The 21,843-nt window shown below is 42.6% G+C and overlaps 1 protein-coding gene across 1 annotated transcript in view; it reads left to right on the top strand.

Annotated features, from left to right (window-relative positions):
- Positions 1-21,843, top strand: part of LOC145392518 (uncharacterized) — a 303,717-nt gene that overhangs the window by 197,849 nt on the left and 84,025 nt on the right. The window contains exon 18 of the mRNA XM_080266913.1: positions 12,385-12,611. Coding sequence (XP_080123039.1) covers positions 12,385-12,611 — 227 coding nt within the window. The remainder of the gene's footprint in view (positions 1-12,384; positions 12,612-21,843) is intronic.

The raw sequence follows: 21,843 nt of genomic DNA, 5'->3' as shown, positions 1-21,843 counted from the left end.
ATGGATTTGGAGAAAGCATATGACAGGGTGGATAGACAAGGACTGTGGAAAGTATTAAGAATATATGGAGTAGATGGAAAGTTGTTGAATGCTGTGAAGAGTATGTATGATGGTGCTAAGGCTGCATTGCGTGTGGATGGTGAACTAAGTGAATTTTTCTTTTTGGAGGTTGGGTTGAAACAGGGATGTGTCATGTCTCCATGGTTGTTCAATCTGTACATGGATGGGGTAATAAAAGAGGTACAAGGTAGGGTAGTGGATGTTGGAGTGGCCCTGGTGAGAGAGGATAGTGTTTGGAAACTCCCTGTACTGTTGTTTGCAGATGATACTGTGTTGTTGAGTGAAGACAAAGGGGAGCTGCAAGGCTTGGTGGATGAGTTTGGGAGAGTGTGTAAGAAACAGAATCTAAAGGTGAATGTAGGGAAGAGTAAAGTGATGGTCTTTGAGAGAGGTGAAGTCAGTGAATGTACAGTGAGGTTGGATGGTGAGGAATTGGAAAATGTGATTACGTTTAAGTACTTGGGTAGTTTGATGAGTAAGGATGGAGGTTTGGAGGGTGACGTGCTTGAAAGGGTACAGAGGGAAGAAAGGTTGCTGGTTCCTTGAAAGCAGTGATAAGAAACAGGGAATTGAGCATGGAAGTGAAAAAGTTACTACATGACAGTATTGTGATACCATCTCTAACATATGGAAGTGAAGCTTGGACGTTGTTGGAAGTACACAAGTCAAGAGTGAGAGCAGTGGCAATGAGTTATTTAAGAGGAGCCTGTGGAGTCACATGGAGAGACAGGCTGATGAATGAGGATATAAAGGAACGTTGTGGTGTGGATGTGGATGTGATTGGAAGCGTTATGAGGAACACACTGAGGTGGTTTGGCCATGTGGAGAGGATGGAGGGTGAAAGACTGATGAAGAGAGTGTATGTGAGTGAGGTGGAGGGGGGAAGAGGGAGGGGGAGGCCGAGGATGAGATGGAGGGATGGGGTGGAGAGGTATATGAGGGAGGGGTGTGTGAGTTGGGAGCAGGGCAGTGAAATGGCGGGGGACAGGGCGACGTGGAGGCAATTTGTTTGTGGCCACCCCAAACGGGATTGAGGCGTCTGGCAATTGATAGATAGATAGATATATGTATATGTACTGTATATGTGTATGTATATGTATATATATATATATATATATATATATATATATATATATATATATATACAGTAAAAGTCCATTAATCCGAACTCTGATAATCTGAAAATCCCAACAATCCTAATTTTTGAGGAAGGCTGACAAAAACTTCAAAAGTAAAAAAAATGAAAATGAAAACATTCGAACTGGGCGCCCAATGCGCCGAAGTGTTGAGCGGTGTGGTCGTGGAAGTTTCATGGAAGGAAGCTTCTGTATAGTTTGACAAACTGGTGAATTTCATTGAACAAAATAATCATTACAGTGGGGCTGAGGTGATCAATTTCCATATCCTGGGAAACGAGTTCTACAAGAAACGTGCGCAGGTTGTCAGGCAGGCTGATATCCATGACTGGCTGAAGTGCTTGAGCAACCAGGCAGGTAAATCCACTGATGACAACCCAAGACCAGCTACCTACACTCCAAAGAAGGCACCTCAAGGAACCCAAGAAGAAGCAGGTAGTCCTGAGCCGATGCTTGAGGACGATGAGTGAAAGCGGCAATCAAAGTGAAATATACTGTACCGTAGGTTTAAGGAGTTTCCACAGTAATACATATTAATTTTTTGTGCTTTTACAATACGTGCATATTATAATTAACCCTGGACTTACTCTCTGTAATTGGATTTACCTGCCTACAACTGCTGTTTTCAACACTGTGCATTACTGGTGACTTAAACAACCCATAACATCTCTTAATTTACCAGTTATGGTTCGTGTCCTCAGTAATACATTATTAAGTAAACATTTGTGTAATATGTAATGTTAATAAGTGCCATATTGCATTATGAATGAATGCAAAGTGATTCATTCAGTAAAATTTCAGTTTAAATATGAAATTGTCTTAGGGGTCCCACCCAAAAATCTGAAAAATCTGATAATCCGAATGATTCTTGGTCCACTGCCATTCAGATTATTGGACTTTTAATATATATATATATATATATATATATATATATATATATGTGTGTGTTTGTAGATAGTTTTTGTCTGTAAGGTGAAGCAGAGATTTTGAAGTCTTGAATGATGAGTGAATCTGTAGCTCATTTCACTGAGCAGTCTTCATATATTTCTCCTTCTGTCATACTTTTTCCTATTTCTTAATCCTTCATGCCCCGTATGTATATTGTAGACGAAGTGTGGTTAATGTAATCAAGATGATGATGATGATGATGATGATGATGAAGCATAGTCTGGATAATGTAAATACAGAATTGTGAAAGATGTGGGACAAGAAGATAAGTTTACTAAAAGAGTAGAAGGGAGTGTATATAGATCATATGATCCCATAAAGAGAATGGATGTGGCAGGGATAGTTTTAAGTATATTTTAAATGTTTGAAAGTGAAACATGACTAAGTCGGGGGATGTTTGGATATGGTAAGCAATGAAAAGGTTAGGTATGAATGTTCAGGGAGCAAAAGACCTGATAAAGAGGTTTCTTTTCAATGCGTTTGCAGGAGTGACGGTCAAACAAAAGAGAACAGAAACTGCTTGTGAGGTGGAGCCAATACATTTGCAGGCTTGAATAATGATTGAATGGGTGTTTATTTTCACAGGGAAATCTGTTAATATTTCTACCTTTGTTCTCTTTCTGTCTCAGGATGTGTAGTAGAGAAATGGATGAATAAGGAAAATGAGTGAATAGAAAGTGAGGTATGCAAGTTATTGAGGCCAAGAAACTGACAGGGGATCAAGTTAGTTGGATGAATTATGTATGTAGGAACAGGACAGAGATGTGGCATCCTCTTTTTAACATGATAGTTGAGAGATTGACTGTTTGGTAGATAATCTGAAATAGACCTGTAAATAAAAATACCAAAAAAAAATATTGGAGAGGGTTAGGCCTGTGAGGTGGAGTCAGGATTCCAGGAACTAAGTTGGTGTATCACTGAGTGTGTGGCCCATTTTACTGATCATACTTCTGTTAGTTTTCCCTCTTTCATGCTTTCCCCTTCATGGTTTTCTGAACCCTATCACATTCCATCCCTAAGAGGGAACGGTGGTTTGAATGATATGTGGCAGTGATAATGATAATGAGGATACTTTCTGTCTCCTACCCACCTCATTAGTCAGTGGGAAATGGAATTATGATAATCAGATATTTCTTTGGGATTGGATAGACCTAGCATTGTTTCAATGTAAATAATACATTTATCGTAATGAAGCAAGTCTATCTATCTATCTATTGCCAGACGCCTCAATCCTGTTTGGGGTGGCCACAAACAAATCGCCTCCAAGTCGCCCTGTCCCCCGCCATTTCACTCCCCTGCTCCCAACTCACACCCCCCTCTCTCATATACCTCTCCACCCCATCTCTCCATCTCATCCTCGGCCTCCCCCTCCCTCTTTCCCCCTCCACCTCACTCACATACACTCTCTTCGTCAGTCTTTCACCCTCCATCCTCTCCACATGGCCAAACCACCTGTGTGTTCCTCATAATGCTTCCTATCACATCCACATCAACACCACAACGCTCCTTTATATCCTCATTCGTCAGCCTGTCTCTCCATGTGACTCCATAGGCTTCTCTTAAATAACTCATTTCCACGGCTTTCACTCTTGACTTGTGTCCTTCCAACAACGTCCAAGCTTCACTTCCGTACGTTAGAGTTGGTATTACAATACTGTCATGTAGTAACTTTTTCACTTCCATGCTCAATTCCCTGTTTCTTATCACTGCTTTCAAAGAACCAGCAACCTTTCTTCCCTGCTGTACCCTTTCCTTACTCATCACACTACCCAAGTACTTAAACGTACTCACATTTTCCAATTCCTCACCATCCAACCTCGCTGTACATTCACTGACTTCACCTCTCTCAAAGACCATCACTTTACTCTTCCCTACATTCACCTTTAGATTCCGTTTCTTACACACTCTCTCAATCTCATCCACCAAGCCTTGCAGCTCCCCTTCGTCTTCACTCAACAACACAGTATCATCTGCAAACAACAGTACAGGGAGTTTCCAAACACTATCCTCTCTCACCAGGGCCACTCCAACATCCACTACCCTACCTTGTACCTCTTTTATTACCCCATCCATGTACAGATTGAACAACCATGGAGACATGACACATCCCTGTTTCAACCCAACTTTCAAAGAGAAAAATTCACTTAGTTCACCATCCCCACACACTGCAGCCTTCGCACCATCATACATACTCTTCACAGCATTCAACAACTTCCCATCTACTCCATATATTCTTAACACTTTCCACAATCCTAGTCTATCCACCCTGTCATATGCTTTCTCCAAATCCATGAAAGCCGCATACAACTTCTTTCCCTTCTCTAGAAACTTTTCCACTAAAGATCTGAGAATGAATATCTGATCTACACAACCTCTTCCCTTCCTAAAGCCTCCCTGTTCTTCTCCAACTAATTTCTCTGTTCTTTCTCTAACTCTGTCAATAAGTATCCTACCATACACTTTTCCTATTATACTAAGAAGACAAATGCCCGTATGATTACCACACACTTCTTTTTCCCCTTTTCCTTTGTACAAGGGAATAATTATACCTGACTTCCAATCCTCCGGGACTCTACCTTCCTCCCAGGCCAATCTGCACATCTTCCACATCCATTCTACTACTATCTCTCCCCCATGCTTCAGCATTTCACCACACACTCCATCAATTCCTGGGGCTTTCCCTGATTTAACTTTCTTCATTGCTTCCACAACTTCTATCCTACTGATTTCTTCCTGTCTTCTCACCTCCCTCCTTCTCCCAGCCATTCCCCAGCCACTTATACTCGCATTACTTCCATCCTCCACGTTCAACAATTCCTTAAAGTGTTCTCTCCATCTGCTCACTTTTTCTCCCTTCTCCACTAGTAATCTACCATTTTTATCTTTCACTCCCCTGCTAACTTCACTTCCACCCTGTCTTACTCTTTTCACCTCTTTCCAGAACATTTTCTTACAGTCCCTCCACTTTACACTCAAATTCCTTCCAAATTCCTCATCCACTCTCTTCTTACTCTCTCTTACTAATCTTTTCACCTCTCTCTTTCTTTCTACATATAACTCTCTCTTCTGCCTCTCAACTTCTTCCACGTCCCTATTTCTCATCCATTCATTGTATGCTTTCTTCTTTTGTGCCACAGCCCGTTTCACCTCTTCAGTCCACCACGCTGTTCCTTGCACCCCCCTCCGTCTTCTCTTCCTTCCACACACCACATCACATGCTGCACATATTTCTTCTGTAAATATTCAACACACACCTTCCACAGCTCCCATCTGCTCCAATTCATATTTGCCCAATCGTTCCTCCACTTCTCTCTTATACTCTGCCTTTTTCTCATCCTCTTGTAATGAAGCAAGTAACTGATAAAATATGCTCTGATCAGATGGTTAAAGTGCATTCAGCACGGTCAAATCAAGCACCTTGGAAAAATGTGTGTGTGTGATTCACTGCGGAATTACCACTTATCTTAATCTGTCTATCTGTCTATCTATCTATTGTCAGACGTCTTACTCCTGTAAAGGGTGGCCACAAACAAATTGCCTCCATGTCACCCAGTCCCCTGCCATTTCACAGTCCAGCTTCCAGCTCAAACCCCATTCTTTCACATACCTCTCCACTTCATCACTCCATCTCATTCTTGGCCTCCCTTTCCCTCCTCTATCCTCTCCACATGGCCAAACTTCCTCATTGTGTTTCTCCTAATGCATTCTATCACATCCACATCACACCACAATGCTCCTTCAATTCCTCATTTGTCAGTCTGTCATTCCACATGACTTCACGTGCTCCTCTCAAATATCTCATTTTCACGTCTCTCACTCTTGACTTCTGTCCATTAAACAAGGTCCAAGCTTCACTTTCATACATTAGAGTTGGGATCACAATACTGTCATGCAGTAACATTTTCACTTCATGCTCACTTCCCTGTTTCTTATCACCGCATTCAAGGAACCAGCAACCTTTCTTCCTTGTTGTACCCTTTCAAGCATGTCACCCTCGAAATTTCCATCCTTACTAATCACACTACCCAAGTACTTAAACACACTCACATTTTCCATTTCCTCCTTATCCAACCTGACTGTACATTCAGTGCCTTCATTTCTCTCAAAGACCATAACTTTACTCTTCCCTACATTCACCTTTAGATTCATTTATTACACACTTTCCCAAACTCAGTCACCAAGCCCTGCAGTTTCCCTTTGTCTTCACTTAATGGGGCTGCAACAACATCCACTGCCCTGCCATGTATCTCTCTTATAACCTCATCCATGTACAGATTGAACAACCATGGAGACATGACACATCCCTGTTTCAGTCCAACCTTCAAATAAAAAAACTTACTCATTTCACTGTCCACACACACTGCAGCCTTAGCACCCTCATACGTACTCTTCACAGCATTCAGCAACTTCCCATTTACTCCATATATTCTTAATACATTCCATAATCCTTCTTTGTCCACCCTGTCATATGCTTTCTCCAAATCCATGAAGGCCGCATACAACTTCTTACCCATCTCTAGTAACTTTTCCACTGAAGACTTAAGAATGAATATCTGATCTGCACAACCTCATCCCTTCCTAAAACCTCCCTGTTCATCAACAACTAATTCATGTTATTTCCCTAATTTTGTCAATAAGTATCCTACCATATACTTTTCCTATTACACTAAGGCAGGATTGGATGAATCAGAGAAAGATAGATTTTGGGATGATTTAATACGTGTAGTGGGTGGTATGCGGGATGATGAGATAGTGATTTTGGGAGGAGACTTAAATGGTCATGTAGGTGAAGCAGCACAATGTTATGAAGGAGTTCATGGGGGATGTGCATATGGTCTAAGGAATGAAGAAGGGGAAAGGATACTCGAGTTTGGGGAGGCAACGGACATGATTGTGTGCAACACATATTTTAGGAAAAGAGACAGTAGGTTAATTGCGTATGAGTCTGGGGGAAATAGGAGTCAGATAGATTATTTTCTGGTTAGGAGGGCCGATAGGAGGTTAGTGAGGGATGTTAAAGTTATAGGAAGTGAGAAGTGTGTGCAGCAGCACAAACTATTGATTTGTGATATGGTGCTTAAAGAACAAGTGATGAAAAAGAGGACTTATGTACCTAGGAGGAAAATATGGAAGCTGTAAAACCAAGTAGTAAGGGATGCCTTCTATAGCGAGTTGAGGAGAGTGGTGGCTGAACAGGGAGCTTTAGACAGAGGCGTTAATGAACAGTACAGAGCCCTCAAGAACAATTTCTTGAGAGTTACTGATGTAACATGCGGCTGGACAAGAGGACCACCAAGACATAAAGTAACTTGGTGGTGGGATGAGGGTGTAGAAGCTGCAATTAAGGAGAAAAGAAGGCTTTTCCGGGAATGGAAGAAGGGTGGTAGCAAAGAGGAATATTTGGCTGCCAAGCGTAGGGCTAGGAGAGAGGTATACCGGGCAAAGTCTGAGTCACAGAGACAATTACTTGATAACCTAAATCGTGGGGAAAGGAAAAATATATTTAGGGTGGCAGGTCAGGTGAAGAGGGATAATTGGGATATCATAGGTGAGCAGTGTGTGAAGAATGATGAAGGAAGGGTAGTGGTGAACAGTGAGGATATTAAAGATGCATGGAGAGAGCATTATAACCGGTTGTTGAATGAGGAGTTTGACTGGGACAGGGAAGGTTTGGAGCCAGCAGATCCAGTGTCTGGCCCTTGGCCTTTGATTGATACTGCTACTGTGAGTGAGGCAATAGGCAGGATGAGGGTGGGGAAGGCAGCAGGTGTGTCTGGGTTGACTGCCGAAATGTTGAAGGCCTCAGGCGATATAGGGGTGAGTTTAGTCACTGACCTGATAAATAGGATTATTTATGAGTGTGTTGTCCCAGATGATTGGCTGAAGAGTGTAATTGTAAATGTGTATAAAGGGAAGGGTGATGCCCTGGAGAGAGGAAATTATAGAGGTATAAAGCTTTTAGATCAGATAATGAAGGTAATGGAGAGAGTTTTAGAAGGTATGATTAGAGAAAGAGTGAATATTGATGAGATGCAGTTTGGGTTTATGCCAGGTAGGGGGACCGCTGATGCCATATTCATTGTTCGACAGCTTCAGGAAAAATATATTGGTAGGAGAAGGGATCTTTATTTTGTTTTTGTTGATTTGGAAAAGGCCTTTGACAGAGTCCCTAGAGAGGTGGTGAAGTGGGCAATGAGAAAGCTTAGCTTGGAGGAGTGGCTGGTTAGGGTGGTTATGGCCATGTATGTGGGTGCTCACACCCAGGTGAGAGTGAATGGAGATTTGAGTGATGAGTTTTCCGTGAATGTTGGTGTGCATCAGGGGTCAGTCCTGAGTCCCATGTTGTTTATCATGGTACTTGAAGCCCTTTCACGTGACTTTAGAAACGGACTCCCGTGGGAGTTGTTGTATGCTGATGATTTGGTGTTGATTGCAGAGAATGAAAGGGAGGCAGAGGAAAGGTTTAGGAAGTGGAGAGATGGTATGGGGCAAAAGGGTTTAAGGGTAAATGCAGATAAAACAAAAGTGATGATATCTAGGGTTGGTGGCGGTACTGTCAAAGACGAGGGAGAGTGGCCATTTGCAGTTTGCCACAAGGGCGTGGGAAGTAATTCCATCTTGTGCGGTGTGTGTGATAAATGGGTGCATAAGAGATGTAGTGGTATCAGAGGTAGACTGCGAGATAATGCTGATTTTATGTGTACGGCGTGCCGGGGTGAGCAGGTGGAGATCGTCAGACATGAAAGGATTGAACTTGCTGGTGAATCTCTTGAGTGTGTGGAAGAGTTTTGTTATTTGGGAGACATGTTGTGTGCTGGAGGTGGGGCTGGAGCTAGCTCTGTGGCTAGGGTGAGAAGTGGTTGGAAGAAGTTCAGGGAGCTCTTGCCTCTCCTGACATTGAGAGGGCTCTCCCTACGTGCTAAGGGGTCTTTGTATGCAGCATGTGTTAGGAGTGTAATGCTGTATGGCAGTGAGACCTGGGCAGTGAAGGAGGAAGACATTCGCCGGCTCAGACGTACAGAAATGACAATGATTAGGTGGATGTGCGGTGCGTCCCTGCGTCCAAGGCCTGGAGGGGCTGGGTTTACAATGGAAGAGTTGAGAGGTAGGATGGGACTGGAGTGTATTGGTGTTGTGATGAGGAGAGGTAGATTGAGGTGGTTTGGACATGTGGAGAGGATGGGGGATTATAATTGGGTGAGGAAGGTGAGAAGTGTTAATATTGGGGGTGGGGTTATGAAGGGTAGACCGAGAAAGACATGGGACGAGGTCATTAAGTGTGACCTTAGGGTTAAGGGACTGAACAGGGAGGCTGCAATGGATCGTGCAGCGCGGAGAGCCGCCATTAGGTGACCAAGGCCGACACATGCAAGCATGTTGGAGCCTTTAAAAACAAAAACGAAAACAAAGGCAAATGCCCCTGTGATTACTACCCACTTGATTTTCCCCTTTTCCTTTTTACAGGGGAATAATTATACCTGACCTGCAATCCTCTGGGACTTCCTCCTAGGCCAATCTGCACATCTTCCACATTCATTCTACTACTATATCTCCCCCATGCTTTAGCTTTTCACCACACGCTCCATCAGTTCCCGGGTCTTTCCCCATTTTGACTTTCTTCATTGCTTCCACAGCTTCCATCCTACTGATTTCTTCCCCTCTTCTCACATGCCTCCCTCTCCCAGCCATTCCTTAGTCACTTGTACTCACATTTCTTTCATTCTCTATGCTCAACTGTTCCTTAAAGTGTTCTGCTCATCTGATCACTTTTTCTCCCTCCTTCACCAGTAAATCCATCCATCCATCATTCAGTCCTACATTGCCCCATGAGGAGCGTAGAAGCCCGGGGCTAGGCAAGTTGGTCCTGACATTTAAGATGAGAGTGACCAGCCTCACTCATCCTTGAGTAGCAATACATGAGCAATCAACCCCAACCATCCCTTGGATATAAACCTTCACCAGCTTAATCCGATTGGAGCACAATAATTACCCACTAAACGACTAGGTGCCAAAATTTGGTTACATGGTTACCACCTAGGGTACTAAATGGTTCCCTGGTGTACAGGAAACCCTTTGGCTTGTCACTCAGTGTAGAGTCACCCACAGGCAGAAGGAAGAGGAAAGATTGAAGGAAAGTAAGACAGAAGAGGGAGTGTAAAGTTACCCGTAGGCAGAAGGACATGGAACGAATGAAGGAGAGAAAGACAGAAGAGGATGGAAGGAAAGAAGGATGGATGAGAGGGAAGGGCAGACACCTGACAGCAGCACTACATCGAGTGAGTGGATGGTGAGCGCCTCCACCTACCACATCCACCACCAGTAAATATACTATTTTTATCTCTCACTCCCAACTATCTCCTTCAACACCCTGTGCAACTCTCTTTATCTCTTTCTAGAGCATTATTCCCTCCACTTTACACTCAAAGTCCCTCCAAATTCTTCATCCACTCTTTTCTTACTCACTCTTACTAATCTTTCACCTCTCTCTCCCTCTCTACATATACTCTCTCTTCCGTCTCTCAACTTCCTCCACACTCGTTTCTCATCCACTCACTATATGCTTTCTTTTGTGCCACAGCCTGTCTCACCTCTTCATTCCACCATGCTGTTCCTTGCACTCCCTTTCATCTTCACCCCATACACCACCTCACATGTGGCACAGATTTTCTTCAGTGAATATCTTAAACTTACCTTCCACGTCCCCCATCTGTTCCAAGTCATATTTACCCATTTGCTGCCCCATTCTCTCTTATATTCTGCCTTTTTTCCATCCTCTTGTAACCTTTCCACTCTCCTTGTAAGAACTACTTCCTCCTGTCCTTTTCTTTTTCTATTCCTCCACTTCATTTTAACTTCGACTTTCACCACCACCAAATGGTAGTCAGGAACTCTACTCCCCATACCTCTATATGCCCTTGCATCCATCACACACCTTCTCAATCTATCATCCGTACACACACTATCAGTCATTGCCCTCTGTTCATTCCGTTCACCACCTCTCATCACTCGCCACGTATACCTGTGGATCATTTTGTGTCTGAAGAGGGTATTGGCTATCATCAACCCCCTCCTGGCACAAATATGCACTAAAGCACTGCCATTCTCATCCACTTCTGCAGACACACCTCACTCGCCAACTATTCCATCCACCTTCACATTCCCTACTTTTCCATTCATATTCCCAATCAAAAACTCTCATTCCACTCAGACTTTTCCATGCACTCTTCCACATTTGTTCAGAACTCTTCTTTCACTCTAGTTGCAGGACCTTGTGTTGCCACATACACACACGCACAATTGCCCACATTTGTAGTCCAACTTTCGGGCATACCCACACAGTCCTTGAGCCAATTGATCAATACTCTCTTATATTCTCCTTCCATCTCATGCACACAACACTACATACTCCTTCTTTTGCCCTCCCATTCACCCACTCCCACCCAAATACCACATCGATACTCCCATTCTCTCATACACTCACCTTGCCATTTAGTTTCAGTTAATCCACATACATCCACTTTTGCACCCCAAGCACCTGGACAATCTCTTTCTCTTTCTTCTCATCATTGCACCCCTTACATTCCATGTCACAATCTGTATCATGTCCTTTGTTTGGTCCTTAGTCATCACCTGTTGGTCAGTCCTGGTCCGAGGCTTTGTGTTTGTAGTATTAGTTGTTTTTCAGGGAGAGGCACTAACTCTCCTCCAACCCACACGCGTCACATAGGGAACACATGTCAGTTAGTTTGAGGTTACCACCCAGCATTGTCGGTGATTTCCTGGTTTACAGGAAATCATTTGGCTTGCCACTTAGTATAGAGCTACCCTAAAAACAGAGTACCGCTGCACTAAGTGGGCGGATGATGGGCGCCCCCACCTAGCACACCTATCTTATTCTGATTAAACTGTTAAAATAAAATGCCCTTTTATTCTACTTAAGCATAGGAGTACAGTAATATCCCTCCTTTCATTAAAGGATTCTATGGTAACATGTATAATATTTATTGCATATATTTTGGTGATTGACATTGTCCTTTAGTTGTAAGTAATAATTGGTGTGTAAAAAATAAGGGAAGCATGTGCCCCCCAGCCCCCTCCCCCAGTCTATGGTTGTTCAGTAATTCTGCAGCAATAATTACGGATACAGTATATTGTTTTGATTAGGAAGTTCAGTATACTGTAATTCCTCAACAGTTAAACAATTCTGCAGCAATAATTACAATTATATTATCTTGGCCAGGGCATGTTGACGCATTGGCGGTGATAGAGAACATAGTGGAACATGTTGCCCACTACCTGAATAAGGATGTACATGACCTTCGCATTGCCAACCTGGCTTCTCCTGGAGTACTACGTCTCCACTCAGCTCCACTAACTCGCAATGTGATGAAGGATGTTATCTTTCCAATGCTTGATGACAAGGCCTCCTACACTCAGCGCAAGACAGAGGTTGAGCAGTTTAATAAGGTATCTGTTTTATATAGTTATTTTTTTGTTAGCTTTCTGTGTGGTAGGTGGAGACACTCACCATCCACTCACTTAATGTAGTGCTGCTCCTAGGTGACTTCCCTTTCCTCTCTTCCTTCCTTCTTTTCTTCCATCTTCTGTCTTTTTTTCCTTCATTCTTTCCTCTCCGTTTTGTATACAAGTGACTGTGCACTGAGTAACAAGCTAAATGGTTTCCTGTACAACAGGAAGCCATTTACTCTGTTGAGTGGGAACCATATAACCAAATTATGGAGCCTGGTGGTTTAGTGGGTAATTAAGGCACTCCAATCGGATTGAGCCTTGTAGGTTTATGCCCAAGGGTTGTTTGGGGGTTTTATTGCTCAAGTAATGCCACTCAGGCATGAATGAGGTTGGTCACTCTCTTCTTTATTGTCAGTACCAACTTGCCTAGCCCTGGGCTCCTATTCTACACATGGAGCAACATAGGATTAGATGATGAATGAATGAATGAATCTCAAATACCTGTTCTAGATGAAATGCTACATGTCTCTTCAGATTTTATCACCAGTCTGTTTTAAGTATTATATATATACAGTGCTCGTCAGAAGTATTGAGCGCCTATGGCCGGGCGCGCAATACTTATGGCCAAAAAAGAATCACCCGTTTTTGGTAGTAAAAATTGAGCCACAAGTTTGCGGCGCTAGCATGATGTCACGGTACCCTGAGGCCTTCCTACGCGCTGGTTGGCTCCCACCTCAGTTGCCTAAGGGCTGCCTGAGAGAGAGGAACTCCGCTGCACCATTTTTTACCGAGTGTCCCGCAGTGTTTTGGCTTTCGCCACTTTGTTATGGCTCCTACCTATGAACTATCAAGTGAAATCATATCCCAGATCATTGCTCTAAAGGAGGCAGGCCACCAAACGAAGGAAATTAGTGAACTGGTTGGCGTGGCTTGATCGACAGTGCGTAGGTGGTGTGCGCGTTTTCGAGTGGAAAACAGTGGTGACGTTCCCACAAAGAAACCGCAGTCTGGTAGGCCTAGGAAAACTTCCCTGAGGTCTGTTAATGTTTTAAAACATGCATTGGAGTCTAATCCTCGTGTGAGTGCAAGGAAAATAAAGGAGAGCAACCCGGAAGTATTTGGTGAGGTTTCTGTGCACACAGTGTCTCGAAGGGTCCATGAACTCAGTTACACAAGTCACAGGCCTGTGAGAAAGCCTCTTCTCTCCACCAACCAACGACTTTAGTCTTGCCTTAGCTAACAAATATCTTAATTGGGGTGAGGAGCAATGGTTGTCAGTGTTGTGGTCTGATGAGGCAACGTTTAATGTAACCTGTAACAGAGGAGCACGTGTGTACCAGCACAAAGGTAGTGACCCACTTGACCCACGGTATGTTGAAAGCACAGTTAAACATCCTGATTCACTCATAGTATGGAGTTGTTTTTCTGGTAAGGGTTTGGGGAAGCTTGTTGTGTTTCCCAAGAACTGCAGAGTGAATCAGGATGTTTATCTGGAGCTTCTGTGTGATCATTTACCTGAGTCATTCGAGCAAACAGTTGCGCGAGTGTTTCAGCAGGACGGTGCACCTGCTCATGAGGCCAAATTGGTCACCAATTGGCTTCGTGACTGCGAGGTATCATTCATGAAAGACTGGCCAGGAAATACCCCAGACCTCAACCTGATTGAAAACCTTTGGTACCTCGTAAAGTAGAATCTCCAAGGGAAGGACGTGAGCTCTCTGCCTAAGCTGGAAGCCGCCATTCGTGACTCCTGGGACAAAATACCCCACCAGCACCTCAGGAACCTCACCCTTTCACTTCCAAGACGTCTCAGGTTCGTGAAGAAGCGTAAAGGATACCCTACGAAGCACTAAAGGTAAATAAAATGCATTATTTATATGTTTTTTCAATGTTGAAAGGTTTGTTTCGTAGGAGGGACGCAGGGCACTCGATACATCTGACGAGATCTGTATGTATATATATATATATATATATACAGTAACCCCTCCAATATCCGGATCAATAGAGCCATCGGTAGGTTCGGATATTGGTTTTGTCCGGATATTGGGCCCCAGCTTATGGACTTGTACTTACGGACCCTAACACAGAGAAACACCTATACAACTCCCTCCGGACATGCATAGCACCTATTTAACACCCAAATCACACCAATAAGGCACATAAATGACTGAAATAAATGCAATAGAAACATAAAATGTGGGTTTAGAAGTATGTTCATACATTAATAAACATTCTGGTACTTATGGACTCTAACCGAACCTAACCTAACCGAACCTAACCGAACTCTGAAAAACACATTCCTACTGCACATGCATGAGGTAAGTTTAATATGGAAAGAAGTACAGTAGGACACTTTCTGGTAAGTATAGTATGGGAAAAAATACAATATGAAACATTCTGGTAAATATAGTATGGGAAATAGTACAACATGAAACATTTTGGCTACTTACAGCAAGTCCCTGGCCACCTCGATGAATAACCGCCTCCTCTCAGACTCTGACAGTAAGAACGATTTCCTGAAGCACTTGCACTACACTCTTCCTGAAGTCTTGCACTGAACTTAGTCAATAACACACAGAAGTCCGTTCTTTTCGCAGTGTTCACTTTAGTCCAAATAATGTTCCATTAAATTTAAGTGTTGCACATTAACTTTTCCCAAGTTTTTTTAAGTTTCCAAAGCCAAAACAAAGAAGGTTAGTTACGTTAAATTTCTTTTCTACTTAGTCTTTTCTCCCAACTTGAAAACCTTAACACAACACATCGTTATTTTCACTGCACAACACTCAAAATTCCCGTGTGGTCTAGTGGAGAAGTTCTTGCTGTTTATTCACTGTCAGAGCCCGAGAGTATCACTGGCAGGCGTCCAAGGGGTGCATCGGTGGGTAGTGGTGATGGCGTACCGACTACAGAAGACTCTGAAGACAGCCGCAAACTCACGTCGAGCGGTGACTCCACTGTAGCTGATGTGCTGGGCTGTGGCTCGGAGCATGAGGGCCTGTCTTGGGGAGGCAACGGAGTGGAACCAGGGCTTGGCACAGCGGGGGTCACGGGCCTGAAAAAACTGTCAATCGTTGACTGACGCAAGGACCGACGATTCTGGCGATTGATGATGCGCTGCCGGAAAGCACGCACTTCCTCCACGAGTCCCAAGGGCCCCATCTCCCTGTCGCAGTCCGGGTGTTCCAGGTAATCTAGGACGAACTCTAGATGTTCCCGGAGTGCGCTCAGCTTGGGGATGGCTGGAGTAGTGTCCTGCTGGGCGGAGTCTGCATCATCATCGCCTTCGTCGTCGGAATCTTCAAGTTCGGGACTGACACCAGCAACCGAAGACGCGATCTCGATATCAGACAACGTCTGATACCCAGGATCGCCCTCGTCGTCGTCCAACCACTCACGAACATCGTCCACATCAACATCGTCGCCGTGCGTACGTAGCCGTGCATGGAAGTCATCCACGTCAAACCCTAGGAAATCGTACTCCACATCTGTTCCGAGAAGCAGACGAGACCAACCATTTTCAAGAGTTTTCACAGGGACTTCCTTCCATGCGCTAGCCCAGTTGTACAGCGCAGACTTGATGTTGTAGCGGCGAAGGTTTTCCAAAGTCCGCTTGCCTCGAGTGTCACGTCCTTCCCTGCTCTCGTCCTCGTCCTCGAGAACCACCATCACCTCGTCCAGGAACTTCCGACGGTACAGGCGCTTTGTTGCCACGATCACTCCTTGGTCCATTGGTTGAATGAGAGCAGTCGTATTAGGTGGCAGAAACATGCACCTAATACGGCCATTCTCAGCAACCAAGTCCTTGTCGCACGGGTGGGCAGGTGCATTGTCGAGGAGAAGGAGAGCCTTTACCTGGTCGCGAGGAATTCCCAGTGTCTTCGTCTGGTAATGTATGACCTCCTTGACGAAGTGATGGTGAAACCAGTCTTTGAAAATCACAGCTGTGAACCATGCTTTCAAAGAATGGTACCATACGACAGGAAGGACATCCATCACCCCACGAAGGCACCGAGGCTGCTTTGCACGGCCAACAATAACGGGCTTAAGCCGGTGCATGCCGTTAGCATTGGCACAACACAAAGCAGATATCCGTTCCTTAGAAAGCTTGCGGCCAGGTACACGCTTCTCCGTCTCATCGGCGAGAGTGTTCGTTGGCACCGAGCGATAGAATAGGCCAGTTTCGTCAGCGTTATAGACTTGACCGAGAGTGAGGCCCTCCCTGTCGATCAAGCCTCTCACCTTGTGCCGAAACTCGTCCACTCCATCCTCGTTAGCGTCCAATGCTTCGCCATGTGCTTTACGGTTAGTAAGGCCATGTCGCAACTTGAACGCGAAGAGCCAACCCTCGGATGCCTTGAAGTCTAGGGCGTCGTGAAGCCTTGCAAACTTCTCAGCAGCAGCCTTCAGCTCCGTTCCACGTACCATCACACTAGCTGCACGTTGCTGTCGATACCAAATCAACGTGGAGCGGTCGATCTCTGCATACTTGGGGGTAAACATAACCTTCCTCTCCACGTTGCGTTTGCTTCTCGACGAGAAGTCAGCCGTGTACTGCATGAGCTTGTCTCGGGAACGCTTGATATCGAACAAAGTCGACTGGGCCAGGTTGAACTCGCGGAGAATGCGAGAGGAAGACCAACCCGCATCAACCTTTTCCAATATCTCCCGTTTCTTCTCCAGAGTCAACACCACTCTCTTCCTTTTTTCAGGAGGCGGGGCCATCATCACACACACTAAGAGTAAGGCAGAGAGCAGCAGGAGGCCTTGCAGCAAGTACGGCACCACCACAAAAGCGAGCACGTGGGCAGCCATGGCGAAGAGCGTAGGTCCAGTCGCGGTGAGAGACAGGCGGGAAGTGGGGAGGATGCAGCGGCGCTCTATCGGATGTCGGAGGAATGACGAACCAAAACAATGCACTCACGCGGCGCGCGCGGCAAGTTCAAATTACGGACGGCAAAAAATCGATTTTTTTTTTCCAATTTTTTTGGATTTTCGGACCATTTTGGGAATGTTTGATCCCAGGACGATAAGGTTCGGTTAGTGGGGATGTTCGGTTATTGGGCGTCCGGATATTAGAGTGATTACTGTATATATATATATACATACTATATATATATATATATATATATATATATATATATATATATATACAGGTAACTCGCACGGAACACGTGGGTTTCGTTCCTACCGTGCCGTGTTAGGTGCGAAATCGCGTATATTTAAACTACTCCGTATTTTGCTCCCTAGACCCCCCAGATGTGTTGTTTTGCTGTTATCTGTCACTGGTAATCACTAGAAAGCACTTTAAGTGGTTAGAATGTTTATTTAATGTTATAACTCACAAATACAGTACTCCAGAGCAAAACTTCAACACACAAATACTGTACGTAAACACAAGGAAACATTCCGATGCCGATCATAGGTAATCATATAAATCAGGTTAACTGGTACCATTGCTTTAACTTACAAGTACGTACCAGAACAGTACATATTTAACTTAGAAGTGCAGTACTGTGATATCGAATGATGTCAGTACATAATCTGTTAAGAATGGCTGAAAAAAAAAAAAAAAAGTTATGAATACATTTTCACCTTTTTGATATATATTTATGGTAGTTTTGAGTTATTTTTTACGTTATCGTTGTGCCCATGCTTGGAAAAGGGAGCGAAAGAGTTGAATTTTCAGTCCTAAATGAGAAAACTGCACGTCCTCCAAGGCTAGACTCTGCCACGGGAGAATAAAGTGGAGGGTCAGTCCGATTAGCAATAAGGAAGTTGTGTCACAACTTCCAGCTCCCACACCACGAGAATGGCTAAAAATAGAATCGTAATGCAGTTTCAGAACTAACAATAAGTCTAATTATTACGAATACAGATACAAAGCAGAAATAAATAAGTTTACAGACGGGGAAAATGTACTTCTTCCGTCATAACATGTTCATCTTTCTCTATCATTTTACGTTCATCTTTATCATTTTACCTTGTTATTTTCGCAATATATATTGCTGTCTCGTAAACAGGGTGGTTGTTTGTGTTTTGCAAGGGAGGAAAAAGGTTGTATTTTCTGTCTGGGTCGAGATAATGGGTGTACCTATGCATAGTTAGGCATGGCCACGAGCGAAAAAATCGTACACCCACTCATCACGATAGCAGGTGGTGAACTGACAGATGATACATGAGAGGGTGAAGTCAAGGTCAGTCTCATGTCCCAGATTTTCGTTCACTTCCCGAAAGTTTATTCACAGTTTTCTACAAGTTGCATTGCATCAAATGATCCAAACCATTACAGCAAACCTGAGCAAATAGGTAAAGATACCAAGACAAAAATGTATTTTTCTTTTATTATAAGTCTTTATTTCCCTACGTGTCAACAAGTAGGTTGGTGGAGGGTTAGTGTCCCTCCCTGTAAAACAAATAACTCAAAGTCAAATGGCCACCCCTTACGGGATTATGGCGTCTGGCAGTAGATAGATAGATAGATAGATAAGTCTTTAACGAACAAACAAAAAAGGCAATATTCCGATGCCGATCATGGGTAATCATATAAATCAGGTTAACTGGTTACAAGGCTTTATTTAATGCTTTAATTGCTTACAAGTACATACCAGAACAGTAAATATTTAACTTACAAATACAGTACTGTAGAAAAGCCGTACAGTAAGAGTTTAACGAACAAACAAAAAAGGCAATATTCCGACGCCGATCATGGGTAATCATATAATTCGGGTTAACTGGTTACAAGGCTTTATTTAATGATTTAACTTTATTTAAGTGCTTACAAGTACAGTACATACGAGAACAGTAAATATTTAACTTACAAATACTGTACAGTATTGTGGAAAAAACGAACAAATAAAAAAGGCAATATTCTGACGCCTATCAGGTAAACTGGTTATAAGACTTTATTTCTTGCTTTAACGTTATTTAATAGTACTTTAAGTTGCACATAAACTTACCAGAACAGTACAGTACTGTAAATATTTAACTTACAAATACTGTGCTACTGTACTCGGGAATGTCTCACTCACTGAATAATTTCCCGCCTAGATCGTCACGTAATCAAAACAAACCGCGCGCTGCGGTGACGTTCGAGGATTTGATCTTTCAAAGGCCTCTCCTGCATTAACTTGTAGTTTTCATAATGGTTTTTTAATCTTACGTTGTCTTATATGTATCCCAGCCCTTACCGTGTATAATTGCGAGCGCGTTCCGTGAGATCGTATTCCGTGCGAGTTACCTTATATATATATATATATATATATATGCTATACATATACTGTATATATATATATATATATATATATATATATATATATATATATATATATACTATACATATACTGTATATATATATATATATATATATATATATATATATATATATATATATATATATATATATATATATATATATATATATATATATGTACTATCACGATGCAAAGTTTCTTTACCCCCCTGAGTGGAAGAAGGTCGAAGCCAAGGTTGTTGCAAGACCAGATGATCGGACACTGCCAGTATACAAGACTAATAATGGTTCATGATACTGTGATTCATAAATAGGCTCGTGTGTTTCATCCGGGTGATTCTTATTATCCTAAGCTTCAGGTTAGTGAACCTCTCCATCATGAACTGGCCTGTGTTCGGTGGCCCGTCATTTCTTCAACCTTGACTTCGACCTTCCTCCACTCAGGGTGTAAAGAAACTTTGGATCGTGATAGTACATATATACAAATATATATATATATATATATATATATATATATATATATATATATATATATATACAGTAGAACCTCTCTCATTCAGACTATATGGGGGGAAGGGTTGTCCGAATTAGCAGATTGTCCGGACCATCAGTGTAATCTCCAGTTCATACCAAAAACTATCTACATATGGTATGTTTGTTAATTATTAACACATGTGGCATATGTCAACCCTACATAGCTGCAAAAGATGAAAGGATACTAAAATAACCAAACTAATCATGTACAATAATTTTGTATTGCATAATTTTAAATTGTAATTAGTGACTAAGGCCCGTGTAGGCAAAAAAATAAATTAATTAACTGTAATATTTGGAATAAAAATAAAACTTATGTAGGCAAAAAATACGTTGTCATCTTTGGCATATTGATAACATCCATAAGGGCAAGAAGCTAATGTTTGATGTACAAGTAAAAGCTAGTGTTTGATGTACAAGTAAAGCACATTTAAGTACAAAACATAACCTACAGTAATCATTAAACACTGCGGAATATTCTGACCCATTTTTGTGTAAGCAAACTCCTCCTTTTAACACCTTTATTCATTGCAGAAGCTACACTTGCATTAAGGGCCATGGTAAGGAGGATTAACTTTTGAAATACAGTGTAAGAATATAAATGGTTGGTGAACTAGTTTATGGAACGAATGCTAACGTGTTTTTAAACAGGCGCCCTTGTTGCAACCTAGCGTGATCCAAGACTAAACGAATGACGATCACTTTCTGCGCTGATACTGAAAATGACTTCAGAATTATTTTGAACATATTTTTGGAGCTTATTATTTTTAAATTTTGTCCGAATTAACAGAAATCCAGATCAAAGGGGTCCCGACCAAAGAGGTTCTACTGAATATACAGTAAACCCTCATTATACGATGGGGTTTCGTTCCTGAAAACCCCATCGTAAAGCAATCCATCGTATAGCAATCCCATTATAACATGGAGTCAATGAGGATACGTTCCCAGACGTGCCTAAACTCTCACATACACACACCTTAGCACTCACATACATGAAATATCCTTATGTTTAAACATTTAAAGTAACACATTAATAGTGAATAAAAAGACAAAAGCATGAAAACTACAGTATACAGTAGATCTTACCTTTACTGAAGCAAGCAACGGTTGTTTATGTGGTTCCTAGACAATTCGCCATGAAGTCGACAATTCGTCGTCATAATATGGACGTTCCCCGTCATGACAATTCCCCGTCATTCTATAAATATACTTATTACTGATTAACTAATACTTTAATAACTAATTCTCAGGGGGATCTATCAAAGTCTATTTTCATTCAATAACATTGGCTTTGGATATCATTTGTAAGTTGCACTTTTAGACAATATTTAACTTGTTTCTACCATGCTGTAATTGACTTTGAATTATGTTCTAGCATCACCCACAGCTGTTTTCATTAATTTCCATTGGTACTACAACAACCATGGGTATATTTTAAAACAACTT

Source organism: Coenobita brevimanus, chromosome 22 (genome assembly GCF_032717465.1).
Source record: "Coenobita brevimanus isolate Jiangsu-jjx chromosome 22, ASM3271746v2, whole genome shotgun sequence".
Taxonomy (NCBI): Eukaryota; Metazoa; Arthropoda; class Malacostraca; order Decapoda; family Coenobitidae; genus Coenobita; species Coenobita brevimanus.
This window is presented reverse-complemented; position numbering and strand designations above follow the sequence as displayed.